The following is a 26,266-nucleotide window of genomic DNA, read 5'->3' as shown; positions in this document are numbered from 1 at the left end:
CAAGAGTGTGCACCTGTATGCAGCACTATATAGCAGGAGTTTTGCAAAAATGTTATACATTAGCAGGAGCACTAGATGGCAGCATTATTTCCTGTCATGTAGTGCTTCAGGCATGTGCACACTACCTACCTAGGTATCTCTTTAACAAACAATAACATAAGAATGAAATAAATTTGATAATAGAAGTAAATTGGAAACTTTTTAAAAATGTTATTCTCTATCTGAATCATGAAAGAAAATTTTTGGGTTTAGTGTCCCTTTAACTGAATTCCTTTATGGAAATCTCCACAGGTTGTTTCTCCACATAAAAATGGCTCCCTAAAAAGTAACATTTTTTTTAAAATGGCAGCACCAAGAACTGATAAATTATCTCTTCATTTACAGTGAATACAAAGCAAATAGTGATGTTGCACATGTATAAATATATATACTCAACTAGTTTTCTTGAAATTTAAAAGGACAGACTACCCAGTTTTTCATAACCAACATTGTTATATTTTTATAATTTTTACCTCTGTGATTACCTTTGATCTAAGCCTCTGCAGACCGTCCCCTTATTTTAGTTCTCTGCATTTTAACCAATCAGTGCTGACTCCTAGGTAACTCTACGTGTGTCAGCACAATGTTATCTATATGGTACACATGAACTAACGCCCACTAGCTGTGAAAAAAGTGTCAAAATGCCTTCAAATAAGAGGCGGCCTTCAAGGGCTTAAAAAATAGCATATGAGCCTACCTAAGTTTAGCTTTGAACAAAGAATACCAAGAGAACAAAGCAAAGTTGATTATAAAAGTAAATTGAAAAGTTGTTTAAAATTGCATGCCCTATCTGAATCATGAACGTTTAATTTTGACTAGACTGTCCCTTTAAGAAAACCTTGCTATCATACTGATGGTGAGAAACAGAATAGTGCATCCTAGTCTAATCCATTGCTGACACCAAGAGAACCATTTTACATAGCATACTATCAAAAATAAAACCATAAAATATCATATTTATAAATATACCGACATACACAATATTAAAAGGGACAGTCTACACCAGAATTGTTATTGTTTAATAATCCCTTTATTACCCATTCCCTAGTTTTGCATAACCAACACATATATAAATACACTTTTTACCTCTGTGATTACCTTGTATCTAAGCTTCTGCAAACTGCCCCCTTATTTCAGTTCTTTTGACAGACATCCATTTTAGCCAATCAGAGCTGGCTCACCTGAATGCCACGTCATATCTATATGACACACATGAACTAACACCCTCTAGTGGTGAAAAACTGTAAAAATGCCCTGAGAGAAGAGGCAACCTTCAAGGGCTTAGAAATTAGCATATGAACCTCCTAGATTTAGTTTTCAACTAAAAATACCAAGAAAACAAAGCAAAATTGGTGATAAAAGTAAATTGGAAAATTGTTTAAAATTACATTCCCTATCTGAATCATGAAAGTTTATTTTGGACTAGACTGTCCCTTTAAAGGGACACTGAACCCAAATTTTTTTCTTTTGTGATTCAGATAGAGCATGCAATTTTAAACAACTTTTTAATTTACTCCTATTATCAATTTTTCTTCGTTCTCTTGCTTTTTTTATTTGAAAAAGAAGGCATCTAAGCTATTTTTTTGGTTCAGAACCATGGAAAGCACTTGTTTATTGGTGGGTGAATTTACCTACCAATCAGCAAGAACAACACAGTGTGTTCACCAAAAAATGGGCCGGCATCTAAACTTACATTCTTGCATTTCAAATAAAGATACCAAGAGAATGAAAAGAATTTGATAATAGGAGTAAATTAGAAAGTTGCTTAAAATTGCATGCTCTATCTGAATCACGATAGAAAAAAATTGGGTTCAGTGTCCCTTTAAGTCTAAATTGATCAAAACATGTCAGAGTATTTAACTACATTTCTCTCTTGTTGATATTAAGAAAATCTTGGAAACGCCCTTTAGTGAGAAACAGAGTTTAATTATAAACCTTCCTTTCTTAAAGGGTCAGTAAACACCCTGTAACTACAAATTTCTGTTGTGTTGCTATAAAATTACATATCAGCCAAGTCTCGCCATTATAAAAGAAAATAAATTAGTTTGCTGCAGTTGTTTTTCAGTAGTCAAACTCCACTCACCATTTAGTAGAGCCAATCTAGACTTGGGCCTGCAGACAACAAGGCTAACCACAGTATAGGTTTTACAAAAAAATAAGGGTTGTAATGAAGTGTGAATAGGTTAAAGGGATACGAAACACAATTTTTTTTCTTTCATGATTCAGGTAGAGCATGCAATTTTAAGCAACTTTCTAATTTACTCCTATTATCTATTTTTCTTTGTTCTCTTGGTATCTTTATTTGAAAAAGCAGGAATGAAAGCTTAGGAGCCGGCCCATTTTTGGTTCAGCACCCTGGATAGTGCTTGCTGATTGGTGGCTACATTTAGACAAATCCAAAGCACACATTAATTGCATAATTGTAATAAGTGACAGTCTAGTCAAAAAATAACTTTCATGATTCAGGGTACGTAATTTTAAAAAACTTTGCATGATTCAGGGTACGTAATTTTAAAAAACTTTGCATGATTCAGGGTACGTAATTTTAAACAACTTTGCAATTTACTTTTATCATCAAATTTTATTTGTTCTCTTGGTATTCTTTGTTGAAAGCTAAACCTAGGTAAGCTCATATGCTAATTTCTAAGCCCTTGAATTCCGTTTCTTACCTCAGTGCATTTTGACAGTTTTTCACAGCTAGACAGCGCTAGTTCACGTGTGCCATAACATTGTGCTCACTCCTGTGGAGTTATTTATGAGTCAGCACTAATTGGCTAAAATGCAAGTCTGTTATATAAATACACTTTTTAGCTATGTGATTACCTTGTATCTAAGCCTCTGCAAACTGCCACCTTATTTCAGTTTTTTTGGCAGTGTTGGTTATGCAAAACTGGGGAATGGGTAATAAAGGGATTATCTATCTTTTTAAACAATTTACGATTCTGGAGTAGACTGTCCCTGTAAAAAATAACTTGTGCAATAAACATTGAAAATAATTTTAGCTTAACATTTGGCTTAAATTTTAGTCAGGGAGTCAGTAAAATCAGCTGGCTGGTGCACCCAATAAATAAGTTCTGGGAACACGCTGTAATGGCTATTATTGTCTTTAGGATTCTACCGTCCATGTTTATTAAGTTGCCCAGACGAATATAGAGTTTCAAGAATTGTTGTGAAGATTCAAAACCACTACACATTATTAAGCATAAATGGTACATTACATAAAAAGTTCTAGTACGTACGTGGAACTCAGTGTATGCATCAGATACTTTGTTGCTGAAAAATGTATTTCCTTTGGTTTGGGGGGAATATTTTTTAAACTAATTAAACAAATACTTAGATTTTTTTTTAAACAGTTTTAAAATAATAGATCAGAATTCTTTAAGAGAAATAGAAAAATAATCTGACATACTATTTTCATAGTAATATTTGCAAAGTGCTGGCAGTGACACAATGAATGCTTGCGGGCGTAAGGAGCAAATATAAGTGTGCTGCAAAACAATGCTTCAACTGAATATTAAACACACTGCCTTCTTATAAATATTCCACTTCCTTAAAAAAATCATTTTAAGTGGATATCTGAAATGTTATAGCTAAAGTATTATAAGTCTTCTCTTGTGGTAAAATTCCTCACTGGTGCTCTGTTAAGGATGTCATTATTAAATGGACATGAAACCCAAAAATCTTCCTCCATGATTTTGATAGAGCATACAGTTTTAAACAGCTTCTATTATCTATTATTTAATTTGTTCGATTCTCTTGATATCCTTTGTTAAAAAGCATACATAGGTATGCTCAGCAGCTGGGAGCTAGCTGCTAATTTGTGGCTGCACATATATGATTCATGCCATTGTTTTACTGAAGTGGTCAGCTATCTCCCACTAGTGCACTGCTGCTCCTTCAACAAAGGACACTAAGAGAATAAAGCAAAACTGATAAAAGTAAATTGGAAAGTTGTTTTAAAACTATGTTCTATCTGAATCATGAAAGTAAAAAAATCTGGATTCGATGTCCCTTTAATATTTTTTGTTCATAGGTAAAAAGCATTACCAGAGCACCAAACAGCTACGAAACAGGTATACCATGAATGCCTTTTTGATATCTGTAGACAAGTAGTAGCATTAAAATCATACTTTAAGTGCCTGCGTATTAGGAAACGGTCAGTAACACAGTCTGTTTAGATAAACATTAAGTCTCTGTGTTTAAATGACTGATACAGTAATTATGGCATCTGCCAAACCAATATATGATATTTAGCAGTAGAAAAATAGCACTGTACACCTCTTATCAATACTATATTTCCCTGAAAATGTATTAATAAATAACTTTTTTTGCACACACACATATATATATATATATATACTAAAATGTACTGAAACAGTTAAACCTTTCACTTTTCTCATCAATTCAGCTTTTACAGTGCTAATAAAAAAGAGAGTCAAAAATATAAGTACAAAATGTTCATATATACAAATGTTGTATCCATGACACTGTCAGTTGCAAAAAGGTTAATGCAAAAACAAAAGCCCTAATATGTGAACAGGTTAAACCAATGTTACATTGTTTTGTTTTACTGTATATTGTGTATCTTCTAAGGTGAAAACATTAGCAATTATTATTAAACAGAAGTTGCAATGGTGTCAGTATCAAAAATCTAGTTCTATCCAGTACATGTTTGTAAATTCTGATAAAATATGATTTTAAATAGTTACATACAGTTCTGTCTTTGTTGGTTTAAAGGGGCACAAGAAGACAATAAAAAACGCTAATTGTGTTATTGCACAAATGCTTGCGTGCAACTATGTTTTTAACCCTTGCAAAGTGGTTATACACATAGTTAAATGGACAGTCAAGTCATCATAAAATGTAATGGTTTAGACAGAGCATACAGTTTAAAAAAAACTTTATAGAGTAAAGAACATAGGAGCTCAGAGCATATGGGTCTCTTTAGTACTCTATGGACAGCAATGTTTCCAACAATGTATGTGGCAATGTTATATATTGTTACAAAACACTGCTGCCATAGAGTGCCAAAGACACGTGCACGCTCCTGAGCCTAACTAGGTTTATGCTTTAACAAAGCATATGAAGAGAATGCATAAACTCTGATAACAGACTCAAATTGCACAATTTTACCAAACTATAAAAGTACAACTTTGTCTTTACGTTCTATTATATCTGGTGTATTAGAGCATTTTATTATTGCAATATTACAAAAAGTTGTGTGGCGCTTAATAACTTTCTATTAAGTTCAATTCATTTGCAGAAGAATCTAGTTTCTTATCTAAAGTCACTCCGTAAAAAAATACCTGTATTTATTATTTTCTACAAATGCTGCTTGGGTCAGCTCCTACATTCCAAATCTTTGTCAGTATTTACTACTTAAAGGGACACTGAACTGTGATTCAGATAGAGCATGCAATTTTAAGCAACATTCTAATTTACTCCTATTATCAATTTTTCTATGTTCTCTTGCTATCTTTATTTGAAAAAAAAGGCATCTAAGCTATTTTTTTTGTTCAGGACTCTGGACAGCACTTGTTTATTGTTTGTTGAATTTATCCACCAATCAGGAGCAACAACCCAGGTTGTTCACCAAAAATGGTCCGGCATCTAAACTTACATTCTTGCTTTTCAAATAAAGATACCAAGAGAATGAAGAAAATGTGATAATAGGAGTAAATTGGAAAGTTTCTAAAAATTGCATGCTCTATCTGAATCACGAAAGAAAAAATGTGGGTTCAGTGACCCTTTAAAATACATAAAATGAGTGTAAGCTTTAGGGACTACTGAACAATCTTCAAAGCATTTTGAAAACTACCACACAAAAAACACACACAAAACAAGCATTTATCTAATTAAAAACAGCCTCATTTCTTGAGTGTCAAAACAACGTTCTCTCAGGGAAAAAAGGGTTAAGATTCTGCTACAAATTATAAATATATTTATAAAAAAATTTTTTAAAATGCATTCTAAATGCACCCAGTTTTTTGTCTGACACACAGCAAACCCTTTAAGTTAACAGATGTCGGAAAAATGGAATGTGGTAACGTTGGTGCAGCTATAAAGTGTTAAATAAATATTCTGTTCACATCTGTTAAGATAGTTTACAGTTTAACCTCTCAGTGTCACATCGCTTTGGAAGCCCTTCTGACACAGAACGGGTAGATAAAAGTTCTATATTCCCAACTGGCAGTAAAAGGATACGTAGCAGAAAGGCACAAAGCACCTAATCTTCTATTCAAATTCTGCACATGTCATTACATAAAGAAATCTGTGCCATGATAAAGTCCTAAACATATATAAATTATTGCTAGATAGTAGTCTGCAGCTATATTTGTGCCCATTTTTAATATGCTTTACGTTGAACAGCAGTGACGCAGTCTACTTGTTGTTTGCAAAAAATGTAACTTTGCGGATATCCAGTTCAGGAAGAATCAGTATGCAGTAGATTACAACCAAAATGAGGATAGCAGTGTAGTACATGTCTGGAAAACGATTTTCTCTCCGTGACGTGGCTTTTTTCGATGCCGAGTATGTTTCACTAAATCCATTTTTTCTGCAAAGGAATTATTAAAATGGATTCAAGTGGTAAAAATACAATACTTCCAGATAAACATAAGTAAATTTGACTCATACTTTCAGTTTTTATTTCACACACACACACATATATATATATATATATACACACACACACACTCACATACAGTATATACATACACACACACACACACAGTCACACATATATAAGTACAAATCCCCAGTTACAGAATTCCAAAATCAAGAATTATAAAAAAAAAACAGACTTTTTTTAACTCCTTTAATTAAAAAAAAAAAAAAGAAATAAATAAAGTTAAAAAAAGAGAACATTTCCCACCATTAAAGGGACATAATACTCATATGCTAAATCACTTAAAACTGATGCAGTATAACTGTAAAAAGCTGACAGGAAAATATCACCTGAGCATCTCTATGTAAAAAAGGAAGATATTTTACCTCACAATCTCCTCAGCTCAGCAGAGTAAGTTCTGTGTAAAAAGTTATACTTCAGCTGCTGCTTAGCTGCAGGTAAAAAATAAAATAAAAAAAGAAGAAATGAGCAGCAGCCAATCAGCATCAATAGAGCTGAGGTCGTGAACTCTTTTACTGTGATCTCATGAGATTTAACTTAACTCTCATAAGATTTCATAGTAAACTTCCTTAAACTGAATAGGGAAATAAGATGAGTGTTTACGAAGCTCACTCCCTTAGCTGCCCTGGGACAGACATACTGATTTGCTGCTTAAAGTCCTTTTCAATGGGGTTTGAATACTTAGGACATTTTGAGGTAAAATATCTTTTTTACATAGAGATGTTCAGGTGATATTTTCTAGTCAGCTTTTTACAGCTATGCTGCATCAGTTTCAAGTGTTTCAACATTTGGGTATCATGGCCCTTTAAGTTAAGATCTTCTCTTGATTTGTTTTTATGTTATAAAATGCAAATGCAAGTCTATATTTATAACCATCATTACCTGATTACAATACTGTACTATACAAACTGATTACAATACTGTACTATACAAACTATAAACTTATAGACAACAATGCATATAAAGCACTATTTGGATTTTATTAAGAGCTTAGTGAATAAGAATACACATAAAATATAAAATATTTGTATATTATCGGTGAGAAGCACTCACCGTTATTAATCTTAGTATATACCACCTTAACGAAGGATTCGTTAAGATTGACAAGTGGATAACCAATAGAATTTACGAGGAGGCGGAACTTCCGGTTCACGCCGCCTTAAATAGGGTCATTGTCGGGGGCTCGCTGCCTTTGAAAAAGCCCAGTTATGGGCGAAACGCGTCAGCAGTAAGACGCTCTTGTAGTACCACTCTGTTTAAATTTAGTAAATTTAACAAAAACTAGAATCTAAAATGTATTAGTTTAAAATTTCATTCTGGGGTAATCTCGTCAAAGTACTCGGTCTCTATAGCCGGCTAAGCATAACGCTAAATTACATCTAGCTGTTACTACAACCTATCACTTATAACGCTGAATCGCAACCAGCAGTGACACAGTATATAGCTAGGCAGAGAGACCTGATAATCTATAATATACTAAAGTTGATATTTTACACAGTATACGATATGACTAAGAAACGATATTGTTAACTAACGCAGTATCCCTAAAAGTATTAGAACTCATCAATGTATTAATATCAGGATAGAAGAAATATTTTACGTAAGGGGAGAACCTCCATCCTTTAAGTTACATAGACAAAGAAAAGACATTGTTAGTAAACGGAATATCCCTAAACACATTGGAATGCACCACTGTGTTAGTATCAGGAGAGAATATTTTATTTAAGGGGAGAACTGCTAATTTTGAAGGCATATAGAAATAAATTCTACAGCCTACTTAACAGATAAAATAGTGATTAATATCTGATATACCCACTTCGATACATCAGCACTCCCTAAAGCGTAAGCACAACATAACATGAGGGTGTAACACTTTAACTATCGCAACTATAGCATTATATCTAGATATATATGTAAACTATTCAGAAATTTTCTGTTAAATGAACTCTATTTTCATATAGCTTTTCTGAAAGACTAAGTACTTAAGAAAATCAAACAGGATCTGTTATTAACACATCACTAAACAGCTAAAATCACAGGAGTGAAACTAACAGATTGACTCAGATTAATACCGCGATAGAAACTGAGATTGAAACTATCAGATAGTTACGGACAGAATACTGTGATCACATAAAACATAGTACACCTTTATTTTTGTGTCTCTTAGAATTATTAGAACACAAAAGGACCCTCCTATTGAGATATTGACATAATTAGCATATGTGAACTATTGATGTTAAATTTTACAAACGGCGTACACAAAGCATAGGGACCTTCTCCTTATCAGTACTAACCTAGTTAAGGAATAGTAGCATTGATGTACAACGTATAAACCTGTGTGCATAAACAGGACAATATTATATGATTGAGGAGTCTAGTAAATGTCCAATCGAATCAACTCTATGTAATAAAGATAAAAACTCATAACCTGTGTATATAAACAGGAATATAACATTAGATTGGTACAAGAGGTATACCGCAATCCTGGTAAGGGACGAGATAACATATTACTAAGTACCATTTATTGAAAAGGCACAATTGACATATAAATTGTCCAGATTGTCTCTATCATATAACACCAGATATTACATTAATTTAGCCTGGACACACGTTTGGATCACAAGATTCACTTCTGACTGAACAGTACAGGCGCTAATATAAGCAATTTTTATTGAAGGTGTCTAACGGCTAGGTATTCAAAGACTCCCAGAATGATCAATCATGATTTGTAGCCTATTACAAGAACAAATATCGGTTTCTTTATAAAACCCACTGTGTAAGACATTGAGTACACCATAACACGAACCCACAGATATATGTAAGGGAAGGAGAATTTAGACTGAGCATTATCGTAATAGACATTGGAGTTACGTACTATTAGCAAGTCAACACTGTCTCCCCACATTACATTTATCTGATCACAGGTGACGAGAAGGAGTCCCCCAATTTACTAAATCTTATTTATTTAATATATTTCTATAGGTGATGGCATCCAATACCTTAGGCCTATATTAAAAATATTCAGCCATCACCTGTATATAGAAATACACAACAGAGTGGTTATTTTAATATATGTATGTTTGTTTGTGCGTATTTTAATCAACAAATTAATAAAAGTTATGTTTTAATAATATCCGGATCACACGCCTCTTCAGCCTAGGCATAGAGTGCTAGCTGCATTCTGTCAGTGGATCTTCTATCCACTTCTTTCTTGCTATAGCATATATAAACTGTATATAAGCTGTATTCTGACATCTACATATTCCCATCCCCTTTCCAAGCTGTCCCAATTTACAGATGCAAATATATAAATATTCTGAAATTCAAACCTTTTCTGGTCCCAAGCATTTTGGATAAACGGTTTTGTACCTGTATATATGTGTGTGTGTGTGTATATGTGTGTGTGTGTGTGTATATATATATATATATATATATATATATATATATATATATATAAATATAAAAAGATAGTACAACTCAGGTATAAATAACTTACCTGATATGATCATTTGAGTCTCTGCAAACATTCTTATCCGTTGAGGTTTCACGATTCTAACGACAAAAAGGGAAATACTATAAGGTTTGTTATTACACAACAATATGTCACTACTTATATGAACCATCTATGTAGACAATTCATGTTATTTTTATATAATGTTGTAATATTCACCATTTCCATTACTAACCGTTTGCTCTGGAATATGCTCTGATACTTTGCAATGTAATTTGGTATCTCTCTGAGAAGCTCTGCAAAAAATAATAATAAATTGTTGTTTATATTGAAACTATGAATTGCTGATTTTAAGTTTTAAATGTTTTTTCCCATAATAAATTTATTTTCATTTTTCATATTAAGAGGTAAAAGTACAAGAATATCTGCTTTACTCTAAGTAAAAATGGGCATTAAAGGGAAATAAAAGTCTGTCATTTCACTATTGCTTGCATAAAATGGTAAAGGGGTTAAAACCCTTTAATTGCTGAGCCATTCCCCCGTGCTGAGCTGTTTTAGAGTTTTTAGATGTTGCACACATTTAATCCTTAATGAAGGCCATTTTTGGTGAGAAACCAATACATATTATATATTGTTATATTGTTTATTTTCAGTAGACCCAGCAGATTCACAGTACAGGTTCAGAATAACTCCCTTTTTTTTCCAGTCATGTGACTGCTACTGAAATCACTGAGAAGCAGTGCATTGATTAAAATAAGGGCAGGCCAGTAGGTGGAGCTGTCTGCTTGTGTTGCAGCAAAGAAATTACAAGAAATTACAAGCCTAGCAGGCTGTAAACAGACCTGAGCTATCGAGCAGCTTTCAAAGGAACAAGATCTAGCAGCAGTGATAAAGGGAAACTTCCCTTTCATCTTCCTGCCCAGCTGCTTGAAGACTGCTCGAAGACTAGGAGGTCAGGGTGGCTATAAATCAGTCCAGACTGCAATGCATAGAATAATAGCTGCAGACCCGATATTAGCTGATGTAGAGATCAGTTTTTGCAGAAAAATGGAAGTAAAAAAGTTTTTGTTCATTAAACTTAGTATGATGATACATACTGTGTTGTGTGATTATGTTATACTGTTTATAATGCTGTTTAGCATTTATAGTCTTCATTTCAAAGCTTTACAAATAAAATGTATGCTTACCTGATAAATTTCTTTCTTTCCGGACATGGAGAGTCCACAACGTCATTCCAATTACTAGTGGGATATTCATCTCCTGGCCAGCAGGAGGAGGCAAAGAGCACCCCAGCAAAGCTGTTAAGTGTAACTGCCTTAACCATAACCAAAATGAAAAGGAAAAAACACAAGGGTGAAAAGGTGCCCAAGATTTATACACAAAAAAAACGCTGAATCAAAATTTAAAAAGAGGGTGGGGTCGTGGACTCTCCATGTCCAGAAAGAAAGAAATTGATCAGGTACGCATAAATTTTGTTTTCTTTCCTATGACATGGAGAGTCCACAACGTCATTCCAATTACTAGTGGGAACCAATACCCAAGCTAGAGGACACGGAATGGACAGGGAGGGAGAAAAAAGAAGAACCTAAACAGAAGGCACCACAGCTTGAAGAACCTTTCTCCCAAAAGAAGCCTCAGCCGAGGCAAAAGTATGCAAAGATGACCATGTTGCCGCCTTGCAAATCAGTTCCACAGAAGCTTCATTTTTGAAAGCCCAAGAAGAGGAGACAGCCCTAATGGAATGAGCCGTAATTCTCTCAGGAAGCTGCTGTCCAGAGGAAAAGGGTAGTAGAAGTGGCCTTCTGACCCTTACGCTTTCCAGAGAAAACCACAAACAGGGCAGAAGATTGCCGAAAATCTTTAGTAGCTTGTAGGTAAAATTTTAGAGCACATACATTATCCAAGTTTTGCAAAAGACATTCCTTATGAGAAGGATTAGGACAAAAAGAAGGAACAACAATTTCCTGATTTATGTTTCGATCCGACACCACCTTAGGGAGAAAACCCAATTTAGTATGAAGGACCTCCTTATCTGCCTGAAAAATAAGGTACAGGGAATCACACTGCAGAGCTCAAAGCTCAGAAACTCTGCAAGCGGAAAAAATAGCAAGAAGAAACAAAACCTTCCAAGATAACAATTTTATATCAACAACATGCATTGGCTCAAACGGAGCCTGTTGCAAAACTTTAAGAACAAGATTAAGGCTCCAATGAGGAGCAACAGGTTTAAACACAGGCCTGATTCTGACCAGGGCATGAACAAAATCTTGAACATCTGGCAAATCTGCCAGACGTTTGCCAAAAGAATAGACAGTGCAGAAATCTGACCCTTCAGAGTACTGACTGACAAACCCCTCTCCAGGCCATCCTGAAGAAAAGAAAAAATCTGGAGAATCCTCACCCGGCTCCAGGAGAAACCCTTAGCTTTGCACCAATAAAGATATTTACACCATACCTTATGGTAAATCTTGCGAGTAACAGGTTTGCGAGCCTGAAGCATAGTATCAATGACCGCTTCAGAAAACCCACATCTAGACAGAACTAGGCGTTCAATCTCCAAGCAGTCAGCTTCAGAGAATCCAGGTTTGTATGGAGGAATGGACACTTAATTAAAAGGTCCTTACTCAGAGGTAACCTCCAAGGAGGAAGAGATGACATCCTTACCAGATCCGCAAACCAGATCCTGCCAGGCCATGCAGGAGCTATTAGAATTACTGATGCTCTCTCCTGTTTGATAAGAGCAATGACTCGTGGAAGGAGAGCAAATGGAGGAAACAGGTATGCCAGAGAGAAGATCCAAGGAACCGCTAAAGCATCTATCAGAGTGGCCTAAGGATCTCTTGACCTTGAAAAGTACTTTGGAACCTTGGCATTTCTGATGAGACGCCATCAGATCCAACTCTGGAACCCCCCACCTGAGCGTTATCTGAGAGAACACTTCCAGATGGAGAGCCCACTCCCCGGGATAAAAAGTCTGCTCAGAAAATCCACCTCCCAGTTGTCCACTCCTGGAATGTGGATGGCAGATATGAGACAATCGTGAGCTTCCGCCCACTGCAGAATACGAGTCACATCCTTCATAGCCAAGGAACTCCGAGTTCCTCCCTAGTGGTTGATGTAAGCCACTGAGTTTATATTGTCCGATTGGAATCTGATAAACTGGACAAAGAGAATTGAGGCCAAGCTACCAAGGCATTGAAGATTGCTCTTAACTCCAAGATGTTTATGGAAGAAAAGACTCCTCCCGAGACCACAGGCCCTGAGATTTTAGAGAGCCCCAAACTGCTCCCCAGCCTAATAGGTTTGTATCGGTGGTCACAATCACACAGGAAGGTCTCAGAAAGCAAGTGCCCCGAGCCAGGTTTTCCTGTGAAATCCACGAGAGAGAGAGTCTCTCGTTAGGGGATCCAGATCTATCCTTTGCGATAAATCTGAATGGTCTCCGTTCCACTGACTGAGCATGTATAGTTGCAGAGGTCTCAAATGGAACTAAGCAAAAGGAATGATGTCCATGGAAGCCACCAACAGACCAATCTCCATGCATTGAGCCACTGATGGACAAATAGACTGGAGAGAAAGGTACGAAGAAAGAAGACATCCCTCAGGAAAATTTTCATGGACAGGGAAATGTTCCTAAGAAACACACCCTTGTAGCTAGAACAAGGGAACTCTTTTCCTGATTCACTTTCCATCCGTGGGAACGTAGAAAAGACAACATCTCTGTATGAGATTTTGCTAGTTGAAAAGATGACGCCTGAACCAAGATGTTGTCTAGGTAAGGCGCCACAGCAATTCCCTGGGATCTTACCACTGCCAAGAGAGCCCCCAGAATCTTTGTGAATATTCTGGGAGCCGTGGCAAGACCAAACGGAAGAGCAACAAACTGGTGATGATCCGTGTGAATGGGAACATGAAGATACACGTCCTTTAGGTCTATGGTCATCATGACCTTCCTGAACCAATAGAAGAATGGAATGAATGGTTTCCATCTTGAAGGATGGAACCCTGGGAAATTTGTTGAGGCACTTTAGGTCTAGGATGTGACGGAAAGTTCCCTCCTTTTTGGGAACCACAAAGAGATTTGAATAGAATCCTTGTCCCTGTTCTTTCACAGGAGCTGGAACAATTAACCCCAGGGAGGATAGGTCCTCTATGCAGTTTAAGAAGGCCTCCCCTCTTTACTTGGTTTAAGGATAGTCTTGACAGGAGAAATCTGCCCCTTGGAGGGCAAGCCTTGAATCATATTCTGTAACCCTGGGATACTATGTCCACAGCCCATGGATCTGGGAAATCTCGTATCCAAGCCTGCTGAAAAAGAGAAAGTCTGCCCCCCCACTTGATCAAAAATTGGATCGGGGGCAGACCCTTCATGCTGATTTAGAATCAGTGGAAGGCTTCTTGTTTTGCTTCCCCTTATTCCAAGGCTGACTGGACTTCCAAGAGGTCCTGGATTGCTCTGGTTTGGAAGAAGAGGAGGAAGACTTCTGTCCCTTAAAGTTGCGAAAGAAGCGAAAATTAGAAGTTTGTCGACCTTTAGGTCTATTCTTCTTGTCCTGAGATAGGAAAGATCCCTTTCCACCTGTAATCTCTGAGATGATTTCGCCAGACCAGGACCAAAGAGAGTCCTACCTTTATAAGATAAAGCCAAAAGCTTTGCCTTTTAAGATACACCAGCCAACCAAGATTTTAACCACAGAGCTCTGCGAGCTAGAACAGTGAAGCTAGACATCTTAGCTCCCAGTCTAATTACCTGCATGTTGGCATCACAGATAAAGGTATTGGCTAGTTTAAGAGACTTAATCCCATCTTGGATCTCCTCGATCATAGTCTCTTCTGATATCAGCTTAGACAGGGCATTGCACCAATAAGATGCTGCTCCTGCAACCATAGCAATACTTGCCAGTTTGCCACTGTAATCCTTGATGGATGTACATCTTTTTTTAAGTAAGCCTCAAACTTTTTATCCATTGGATCCTTAATAGAACAGCTATCCTCTATAGGAATAGTAGTTCTCTTAGCAAGAGTAGAGATAGCTCCCTCTACTTTAGGCACAGTGCGCCATGAGTCCCGAATGGAGTCAGCAACCGGGAACATCTTTTTAAAAAAAGGGGAAGGGGAAAAAGGAACCCCTGGCTTATCCCATTGCTGAGCTATAATTTCAGACATCTTGTCTGGAACAGGAAAAACATCCTCAGAAGTTGTAGAATCATAAACTCTATTAAGTTTAGAGGACTTCTTGGGGTTGACAGCAACCGAAGGTTCAGAGTCGTCCAAAGTAGCTAGAACCTCCTTCAGTAGTAACTGGAGGTGTTCAAGCTTAAATCTAAAATTTACCTCTTCAGATTCTGAAGATTTTTCTGCAAAGTGTCAGAGTTTGAGATTTCATCTTCAGAAGTCCTCATCAGACACTTGGGAAATGCTGACCAATGGAGATTTAGAAAGGTCAGACACCTTACTAGTAGAAATATGTTTAGATTTCCTCTTACGCTTACCCGGGGTAGGGAAAGCAGATAAAGCTGCAGACACAGCAGAAGTTATCTGTGCAGCAAAATCTCCTGGAAAATAAATACCCCAGGAGGTTGAGAGAAACCGCAGGGTACTGAATGTGAAACTGTTAAGGCTTGGGACATTTGAGGAGAAAGCTGAGGCATATCCTGAACAGCCTTATCCTGAGAGACAATTGGCTCAGAAGGGAGTAATTTATCTTTGAATTTTAGAGTCTTAGTTAAGTATGAGGAACAAAATTGCATAGGTAAAATAATTTGGGCCTCTAAACATAATAAACATTTATCCAAATAAACAGAGTCTTGGACCTGCATGTTGTATGTGTCCATAGTTGAAAAGTTTCCAATAATGATTGTGGGGGGGGGGGGGAAATAAGCGGTATGTCACTTTAAGAGAACGGGTATGTCACTTTAAGAAAAGAAACAGTTCTCCAAAAAAGCATATAATGTAGTAAAATATATAACTATCTCAGATTATATAATGAAAAAACCCTAACACCTCTATACCTCAGCAAGCTGAGGAACCTTACCACACCGGACTGGAGTGAACTGGAAAATGCAGGGAGAAGTTGCATGAAGAAAAAAACGCTGTCGGAAACGAAATGCTGTCAGAGCAGGAACGCTTCAGAGGAAACTGTGAAATGATATCAGAGATCCTATGTGCCCTTGTTAAGACACTGCCTTTCACTCGGCTCAGAATAAGGAAGAGCAGAAAGTGGAGGTCAAGTGACTGGACCTCAGTACAGTACAAATAAACCGTATGCATTTGAACCCTGTTAGTCATAATTATACAGGATCCTTGTCGCTGAATCAAATAAAGGATCTTAGACCCTCCTTCTGAACTAATGCCCTTCAGCCAGTCAATGAAAAGGGAAAAATTAACCCCTTAAGTCTCACACACTTCAGTGCCTGCCAAACTGCCCCTACTGATAACTCTTTAACCCCTTAAGGACCAGCGACGTACCCTGTATGTCGCTGGCCTTTTTTTGGGACTTGATTGTTTTATAGCGCGGTCTTGCCACCAGCGTTGAGACTGCTCTATTCCACAAAGCCTGCTGGAGGGAGGGCATTAATAGCGTGTTCTTGCTAGACTTGTGCTATTATGTCCTGAAAAAACCCTTAACGACCAGCGACATACAGGGTACATTGTGGTCATTAAGGGGTTAAGGAGAATACATGTTCCCAGATGAGGATCCACAAGAGGAATTAACCTCCAAAGTGGGGTCCTTCAATACCTAGAAGGCAAAGGCACTTACCTGTGGATTCAGTTGCAGGGCAGGAACAGTCTCTTAGGTGTGATAGACACTCCACTCTCTATCAGGGACCTGAAGAAAAAGAAAGAGCAGATTAACCAACCCTGGCTTTCTAAGAAGTAGAGCAAAGTAGAGTAGTGTAGCAATAATGTAAGAAATAAAGCAAAGACAACCTTGCCGCTTTCTAACTGCTAATATTATTATTATTCTTTATTTATAAAGCGCCAATAGATTCTTAAGCGCTGTCCATTGGTAACAAAGATAAAAGGACAGTACAATATGAGACACCAGACAAAATTTAACAAACAAATACAGGGGGAATTGGGAGCCCTGTTACCATGGGAACTTACAATCTAAATGGGTAGGCGGTGAGAAACAGGAGGTGGGGACTGCAAAGGTGGGAATGATGTTAGTGTGGAGCTAGATGAGGGCAACTATTAGGCAAGTGGAATTCATTAGTAACTGATTTGGTGATAGGCTTCCGTGAACAAGAAGGTCTTTAGGGAGCGTTTAAAGGAGGAGAGGTTGGGGGAAAGTCTGACAGCTCGAGGAAGTGCGCTCCAGGGGGTTGGTGCCTCACGAGAGAAGTCCTGTAGTCAAGCATGGAGGAGGTGATGGTAGAAGAGGCAAGGAGTAGATTGTTGTTGGATCTTAGGGGACGGGCTGGAGTATATTTGTTGATGAGTGAGGACAGGTGGGGGGGGCTGCATTGGTAAGGGCTTTGTAGATCAGAGTGAGAATTTTGAATTTAATTCTGCTGTGAATGTGGAGCCAGTGAAGGGACTCACAGAGGGGTGCAGCGGATACAGAGCATCGGGAGGGGTGGATTAGCATTTAGGATGGATTGAAGGGGGAGAGGTGGGAGAGAAAAAGGCCAGTTAGTAGGTTATTACAGTAGTCAAGTCGGGAAATTACTAGGGAATGGATTAGCTGTTTAGTAGTTTCAGCACTCAGAAAAGGACGAATTTTGTAATTGCGCAGGTGGTTGTGACAGGATGAAGAGAGCGATTGGATGTGGGGTATGAAGGACAGATTGGAGTCAAGTGTAACTCCTAGGCAGCGGACATGGGGTAATGAGGAGATAGTGGTGTCACCAACAGTGATAGTAAAGTTAGAAACTGAAGTAGAATTAGATGGGGGGGATTAGAAGAAGCTCAGTCTTGGACATGTTGATTTTTAGGTGGTGAGAAGCCATCCAGGAAGAAATGCCAGATAAGCAGCCGCTGATGTGGAAAAGGACAGAAGGAGAAAGTGCAGGGTTGGATAGGTAGATCTGAGTATCACCAGCATAGAGGTGATAGTTGAAGCCATAGCTACTGACAAGTTTACCCAGTAAGAAAGTATAAATAGAGAAGAGTATAGGGCCTAGAACATAGCCTTGAGGTACTCCAACAGACAGAGACAATGAAGAGGAGGAGTCGCCAGCAAATGAGACAGAAAAGGACCTATTAGAGAGATAAGAGTGGATCCAGGAGAGGGCAATGTCACAGAGCCCAAGGGAGCTGAGAGTCCGTAGGAGGAGGGGATGGTCAGTGTCAAAGGCAGCAGACAGGTCAAGTAAGATAAGTATAGAATAGTGGTCATTGTTTTTAGCAGAAAGAAGATCGTTAGTAACCTTGGTGAGGCCAGTCTCAGTTAAGTGTTGGGGACGGAAGCCAGATTGCAGGGGTTCAAGCAATGAGTTGGAGGATAGGAAGTGGGTTAGGCATTCAAAAACTAGTTTTTCCAGGACTTTTGAATCTAGCGGAAGCAGTGATATGGGGCAGTAGTTTGCAGGAGAATTGGGGTCGAGGGAGGGTTTTTTGAGGATGGGGGTGACCTTTGCATGTTTGAAGAATAATGGAAATGAACCAGTAGTAAGGGATCGGTTGAATATGTGAGTAAGAGCTGGGGTGAGGGTAGATGACAGAGAAGGAATTAGATTTGAAGGGATAGGGTCAAGTGGGCAGGTAGTGAGGTGTGAGGAAGACATTAGGGTACTCACTTCATTCTCAGTGGTTGGGGGAAGGTGACCGGGGGCTGAGATGGCTGAGGTGAGAGTGGTGGAGGGGGTGACCGGGGGCTGAGATGGAAGGTTGCTGTCTTGTGCAGCCATGATTAATAATAGCCACCATTACTCTTACTAAAGAGATTGACATGGACACAGCATAGCCCCTAATCCTTGTATGCAGGGAAAAGTACCCATAAAAGGATTAAATATCTTCAGACACCATCTTCGCACATCCTCCATTGACAAAGGCAAAGAGAATGACTGGGGATTACAGATAACAGCTTTGCTGGGGTGCTCTTTGCTTCCTCCTACTGGCCAGGAGTTGAATATCCCACTAGTCATTGGAATGACGTTGTGGACTCTCCATGCCATAGGATTATATGTTATACACACTGAGACATGAGTTTGTCATTGTATCTCTAACAACAGCAGCGCTCTGTAATTATCATGTTAGGTAACAAGTATGGAGGTCATATGCTGGGGCTCTCACATTCAAACCTTTGTCACTCTCCTCTCAGTGTTTTATATATAGTGGCCACTGCTTATATGTGCCCAAACCTTAAATCATCCTGTCTTAACCCCAGACAGTACTAACACTTACTGAGACCCAGGTGCTGATTCCATGTGGTAAAATGCTGGCAGTTGTACGAGCAACACATGCTACTGTGCCCTTAGATTCAACAAAGACTAATGGTTTATTGGCATATTACTTTATTAATTGTTCCGTTTGATAACTTCTTTCTGCTGTGCTGCTGACTTATGTTACCCTTTTATTTATTTGTTAAACTGAAATCCAACGATGGGGTTTTAGTCCATAAACTCACTTCTTTTTTATTTGGATGCACTTCCTTTGTCTGATGCACCACCTGAGCAGAGTTACACTTTCTTTTTTTTTCTGCACACTTTACACGCTGTAACACTCATTGTAAAAATAAATGGCTAATGGAAAATCATAGAAAAAACAAAATTTATCCTTAAATGATAAATTTATTTCTCTTGTGGTGTATCCAGTCCACGGATTCATCCATTACTTGTGGGATATTCTCCTTCCCAACAGGAAGCTGCAAGAGGATCACCCACAGCAGAGCTGTCAATATAGCTCCTCCCCTAACTGCCACCTACCAGTCATTCGACCGAAGACAAGCAAGAGAAAGGATAATCTATAGGGTGCAGTGGTGACTGTAGTTTAAAAATTAAAAAATACCTGCCTTAAAATGACAGGGCGGGCCGTGGACTGGATACACCACAAGAGAAATAAATGTATTAGGTAAGCATAAATTTTGTTTTCTCTTGTAAGGTGTATCCAGTCCACGGATTCATCCATTACTTGTGGGATACCAATACCAAAGCTATAGGACACGGATGAAGGGAGGGACAAGGCAGGCGCTTAAACGGAAGGCACCACTGCCTGTAAGACCTTTCTCCCAAAAATAGCCTCCGAAGAAGCAAAAGTATCAAATTTGTAGAATTTAGAAAAAGTATGAAGTGAAGACAAAGTCGCCGCCTACAAATCTGTTCAACAGAAGCCTCATTTTTAAAGGCCCATGTGGAAGCCACCGCTCTAGTGGAATGAGCTGTAATTCTTACAGGAGGCTGCTGGCCAGCAGTCTCATAAGCTAAGCGGATTATACTTCTTAACCGAAAAGAAAGAGAAGTTGCTGAAGCCTTTTGGCCTTTCCTCTGTCCAGAGTAGACAACAAACAATGCAGATATTTGACGAAAATCTTTAGTAGCTTGTAAATAAAACTTTAAAGCACGAACCACGTCAAGATTGTGTAATAGACGTTCCTTCTTTGAAGAAGGATTAGGACACAGTGACGGAACAACAATCTCTTGATTGATATTCTTATTGGATACCACCTTAGGAAGAAACCCAGGTTTGGTACGCGAAACTACCTTATCTGCATGGAAGATCAGATAAGGGGAATCACACTGCAAGGCAGATAACTCTGAAACTCTTCGAGCCGAAGAGATAGCTACCAAGAACAGAACTTTCCAAGATAAAAGCTTTAAGAAATAAATTTAAACTACATGGCGGAGCAACAGGTTTAAACACAGGCTTGATTCTAACTAAAGCCTGACAAAACGCCTGAACGTCTGGAACATCCGCCAGACGCTTGTCCAAAGGAATAGACAGAGCAGAAATCTGTCCCTTTAAGGAACTAGCTGACAATCCCTACTCCAATCCTTCTTGGAGAAAAGACAATATCCTGGGAATCCTGACTTTACTCCATGAGTAACCCTTGGATTCACACCAATGAAGATATTTACACCATATCTTATGATAGATTTTCCTGGTGACAGGCTTTCGAGCCTGAATTAAGGTATCAATGACCGACTCGGAAAAAACACGTTTTGACAAAATCAAGCGTTCAATCTCCAAGCAGTCAGACGCAGAGAAATTAGATTTGGATGTTTGAAGGAACCTTGAAGTAGAAGGTCCTGCTTCAGCGGCAGAGTCCAAGGTGGAAAGGATGACATGTCCACCAGATCTGCGTACCAAGTCCTGCGTGGCCATGCAGGAGCTATCAAAATCACTGAAGCTCTCTCCTGCTTGATCTTGGCAATCAGACGAGGGAGCAGAGAAAACACATAAGCCAGGTTGAAAGACCAAGGCGCTGCTAGAGCATCTATCAGTGCTGCCTTAGGATCCCTGGACCTGAACCCGTAACAAGGAAGCTTGGCGTTCTGACGAGACGCCATGAGATCCAGTTCTGGTTTGCACCAAAGTTGAATCAACTGTGCAAACACCTCCGGATGGAGTTCCCACTCCCCTGGATGAAAAGTCTGTTCTCTACTCCTGGGATATGGATAGCTGAAGAGTGAACCTCTGCCCATAGAATTATTTTTGAAACCTCCAACATTGTTAGGGAACTCCTTGTTCCCCCTTAATGGTTGATGAACCTGACCGCAGCTAGCTGAGACCAAGCCTGAAGAGCATTGAATATTGCTCTTAGTTCCAGAATGTTTATCGGAAGGAGTGTCTCCTCCTGAGTCCACAAGCCCTGAGCCTTCAGGGAGTTCCAGGCTGCACCCCAGCCCAGAAGGCTGGCATCTGTCATACCCTTGGACAGATGGACCCGAGATAACCACTAGAGAAGAGAATCCCTGGTCTCTTGATCCAGATTTAGTAGAGGGGACAAATGTGTAATCCCCATTCCACTGACTGAGCATGCAGAGTTGCAGCGGTCTGAGATGTAGGCGGGCAAACGGCACTATGTCCATTGCCGCTACCATTAAGCCGATTACTTCCATACACTGAGCCACTGAAGGGCGAGAAGTAGAATAAAGAACACGGCAGGAATTTAGAAGTTTTGACAGCCTGACCTCTCTCAGGTAAATCTTCATTTCTACAGAATCTATCAGAGTTCCTAGGAAGGAAACTCTTGTGAGAGGGGATAGAGAACTTTTTACTTTGTTCACTTTCCACCCATGCGACCTCAGAAATGCCAGAACAATGTCCGTGTAAGACCTGGCAACTTGAAAAGTCGACGCCTGTATCAGAATATCGTCAGAGTAAGAGGCTACTGCTATAGCCCTCGGCCTTATGACCGCTAGAAGGGACCCTAGAACCTTTGTAAAGGGAAGAGCCACAAACTGGTAGTGCCTGTATTGACCCTCCTGGATCATAGGAAGGATGGTTCGAATAGTCTCCATCTTGAAGGATGGGACTCTGAGAAATTTGTTTAAGATCTTGAGATCTAAGATTGGTCTGAATGTTCCCTCTTTCTTGGGAACAACAAACAGATTTGAATAAAAGCCCTGTCCCTGTTCCTCCTGCGGAACTGGGTGGATCACTCCCATAACTAGGAGGTCTTGAACACAATGTAAGAATGCTTCTCTCTTTATCTGGTTTGCAGATAAAAGTGAGAGATTAAATCTCCCTTTTGGGGGAGAGGTTTTGAATTCCAGAAGATAACCCTTGGACACAATTTCCAATGCCCAGGGATCCTGGATATCTCTTGCCCAAGCCTGGGCGAAGAGAGAGAGTCTGCCCCCTACTAGATCCTTTTCCGGATTGGGGGCTGCTCCTTCATACTGTCTTAGAGGCAGCAGCAGGCTTCTTGGCCTGTTTCCCCTTGTTCCAAGCCTGGTTAGGTCTCCAGACCGGCTTAGACTGGGCAAAAGTTCCCTCTTGTTTTGTGTTAGAGGAAGTTGAAGCTGCGCCACTCTTGAAGTTTCGAAAGGGCCGAAAACTAGACTGTTTGGTCCTTAATTTGTTGAACCTGTCTTGAGGAAGGGCGTGACCTTTTCCTCCAGTGATGTCAGAAATGATCTCCTTCAGTCCAGACCCGAATAGGATCTGTCCTTTGAAGGGAATGTTGAGAAGTTTAGACTTTGAAGTCACGTCAGCTGACCAGGATTTAAGCCAGAGCGCCCTACGCACCTGAATAGCAAAACCTGAATTTTTAGCCGTTAGCTTGGTTAAATGAACAACGGCGTCAGAAACAAATGAATTGGCTAGCTTAAGGGCCCTAAGCTTGTCAATAATATCTTCCAACGGGGTTTCAACCTGTAGAGCCTCCTCTATGGACTCAAACCAGAAAGCCGCGGCAGCAGTGACTGGGGCAATGCATGCAAGAGGCTGGAGAATAAAACCTTGTTGAATAAAAATTTTCTTACGGTAACCCTCTAATTTTTTATCCATTGGATCTAGAAAAGCACAACTGTCCTCGACAGGGATAGTGGTACACTTACCTAGAGTAGAAACTGCTCCCTCCACCTTAGGGACCGTCTGTCATAAGTCCTGTGTAGCGGTGTCTATAGGAAACATCTTTTTAAAAACAGGAGGGGGAGAGAACGGTACTCCTGGTCTATCCCATTCCTTAGTAATAATTTCAGAAAACCTTTTAGGGATTGGAAAAACATCAGTGTAAGTAGGTACTGCATAGTATTTATCCAATCTACATAATTTCTCTGGGACTACAATAGTGTCACAGTCGTCCAGAGTTGCTAAAAACCTCCCTGAGCAATACGCAGAGGTGTTCAAGCTTAAATTTAAATGTAGACATATCAGAATCAGATTGAAGTATCTTCCCTGAATCAGAAAAATCACCCACAGATTGAAGCTCCCCTGCTTCAGCTTCATTATATTGTGAGGGTGTATCAGAGATAGCTACTAAAGCGTCAGAGAGCTCTGTATTTATTCTAGTCCCAGAGCTGTCTCGCTTTCCTTGCAATCCTGGCAGTTTAGATAATACCTCTGTAAGGGTATGATTCATAACTGCCGCCATGTCTTGAAAGGTATACGCCATGGGGGCGCTAGATGTACTTGGCGTCCCCTGCGCTGGATTTATAGGATCTGACACGTGGGGAGAGTTAGACAGCATAACTTCCTCCTTGTCAATTTCTTCTGGTGATAAATTTTTTAAAGCCAGAATATGGTCTTTGTAATCTATAGTAAAATCAGTGCATTTGGTACACATTCTAAGAGGGAGTTCCACAATGGCTTCTAAACATAATGAACAATGAGTTTCCTCTATGTCAGACATGTTTAAACAGACTACTAATGAGACCAGCAAGCTTGGAAAACACTTTCATAACTGCGAACAAGCAAAAAAACATAATTTATGTAAGAACCTACCTGATAAATTCATTTCTTTCATATTAGCAAGAGTCCATGAGCTAGTGACGTATGGGATATACATTCCTAACAGGAGGGGCAAAGTTTCCCAAACCTCAAAATGCCTATAAATACACCCCTCACCACACCCACAATTCAGTTTAACGAATAGCCAAGAAGTGGGGTGATAAAAAAGTGCGAAAGCATATAAAATAAGGAATTGGAATAATTGTGCTTTATACAAAATCATAACCACCACAAAAAAGGGCGGGCCTCATGGACTCTTGCTAATATGAAAGAAATGAATTTATCAGGTAAGTTCTTACATAAATTATGTTTTCTTTCATGTAATTAGCAAGAGTCCATGAGCTAGTGACGTATGGGATAATGATTACCCAAGATGTGGATCTTTCCACACAAGAGTCACTAGAGAGGGAGGGATAAAATAAAGACAGCCAATTCCTGCTGAAAATAATCCACACCCAAAATAAAGTTTAATGAAAAACATAAGCAGAAGATTCAAACTGAAACCGCTGCCTGAAGTACTTTTCTACCAAAAACTGCTTCAGAAGAAGAAAATACATCAAAATGGTAGAATTTAGTAAAAGTATGCAAAGAGGACCAAGTTGCTGCTTTGCAAATCTGATCAACCGAAGCTTCATTCCTAAACGCCCAGGAAGTAGAAACTGACCTAGTAGAATGAGCTGTAATCCTCTGAGGCGGAGTTTTACCCGACTCAACATAGGCAAGATGAATTAAAGATTTCAACCAAGATGCCAAAGAAATGGCAGAAGCTTTCTGGCCTTTTCTAGCACCGGAAAAAATAACAAATAGACTAGAAGTCTTTCGGAAAGACTTAGTAGCTTCAACATAATATTTCAAAGCTCTAACAACATCCAAAGAATGCAACGATTTCTCCTTAGAATTCTTAGGATTAGGACATAATGAAGGAACCACAATTTCTCTACTAATGTTGTTGGAATTCACAACTTTAGGTAAAAATTCAAAAGAAGTTCGCAACACCGCCTTATCCTGATGAAAAATCAGAAAAGGAGACTCACAAGAAAGAGCAGATAATTCAGAAACTCTTCTGGCAGAAGAGATGGCCAAAAGGAACAAAACTTTCCAAGAAAGTAATTTAATGTCCAATGAATGCAAAGGTTCAAACGGAGGAGCTTGAAGAGCTCCCAGAACCAAATTCAAACTCCAAGGAGGAGAAATTGACTTAATGACAGGTTTTATACGAACCAAAGCTTGTACAAAACAATGAATATCAGGAAGAATAGCAATCTTTCTGTGAAAAAGAACAGAAAGAGCAGAGATTTGACCTTTCAAGGAACTTGCGGACAAACCTTTATCTAAACCATCCTGAAGAAACTGTAAAATTCTCGGTATTCTAAAAGAATGCCAAGAAAAATGATGAGAAAGACACCAAGAAATATAAGTCTTCCAGACTCTATAATGTATCTCTCTAGATACAGATTTACGAGCCTGTAACATAGTATTAATCACAGAGTCAGAGAAACCTCTTTGACCAAGAATCAAGCGTTCAATCTCCATACCTTTAAATTTAAGGATTTCAGATCCTGATGGAAAAAAGGACCTTGTGACAGAAGGTCTGGTCTTAACGGAAGAGTCCACGGTTGGCAAGAGGCCATCCGGACAAGATCCGCATACCAAAACCTGTGAGGCCATGCCGGAGCTACCAGCAGAACAAACGAGCATTCCTTCAGAATCTTGGAGATTACTCTTGGAAGAAGAACTAGAGGCGGAAAGATATAAGCAGGATGATACTTCCAAGGAAGTGATAATGCATCCACTGCCTCCGCCTGAGGATC

General features: G+C 39.0%; 1 protein-coding gene across 1 annotated transcript in view; it reads right to left on the bottom strand.

The window, feature by feature from the left end:
- Positions 1 to 5,947: 5,947 nt before the first annotated feature.
- CLMN (calmin) overlaps positions 5,948 to 26,266 on the bottom strand; it is a 427,590-nt gene continuing 407,271 nt past the window's right edge. The window contains exons 11-13 of the mRNA XM_053697501.1: positions 10,354 to 10,414; positions 10,164 to 10,219; positions 5,948 to 6,595 (exon numbers count right to left, since the gene is read on the bottom strand). Of these exons, the coding sequence (XP_053553476.1) occupies positions 6,421 to 6,595; positions 10,164 to 10,219; positions 10,354 to 10,414 (292 nt within the window). The 3' untranslated portion in view covers positions 5,948 to 6,420. The remainder of the gene's footprint in view (positions 6,596 to 10,163; positions 10,220 to 10,353; positions 10,415 to 26,266) is intronic.

This window comes from Bombina bombina, chromosome 1 (assembly GCF_027579735.1).
Source record: "Bombina bombina isolate aBomBom1 chromosome 1, aBomBom1.pri, whole genome shotgun sequence".
Classification (NCBI taxonomy): domain Eukaryota; kingdom Metazoa; phylum Chordata; class Amphibia; order Anura; family Bombinatoridae; genus Bombina; species Bombina bombina.
Note: the sequence above shows the minus strand (reverse complement) of the source record. Positions and strands in the feature narration are given on the sequence as shown.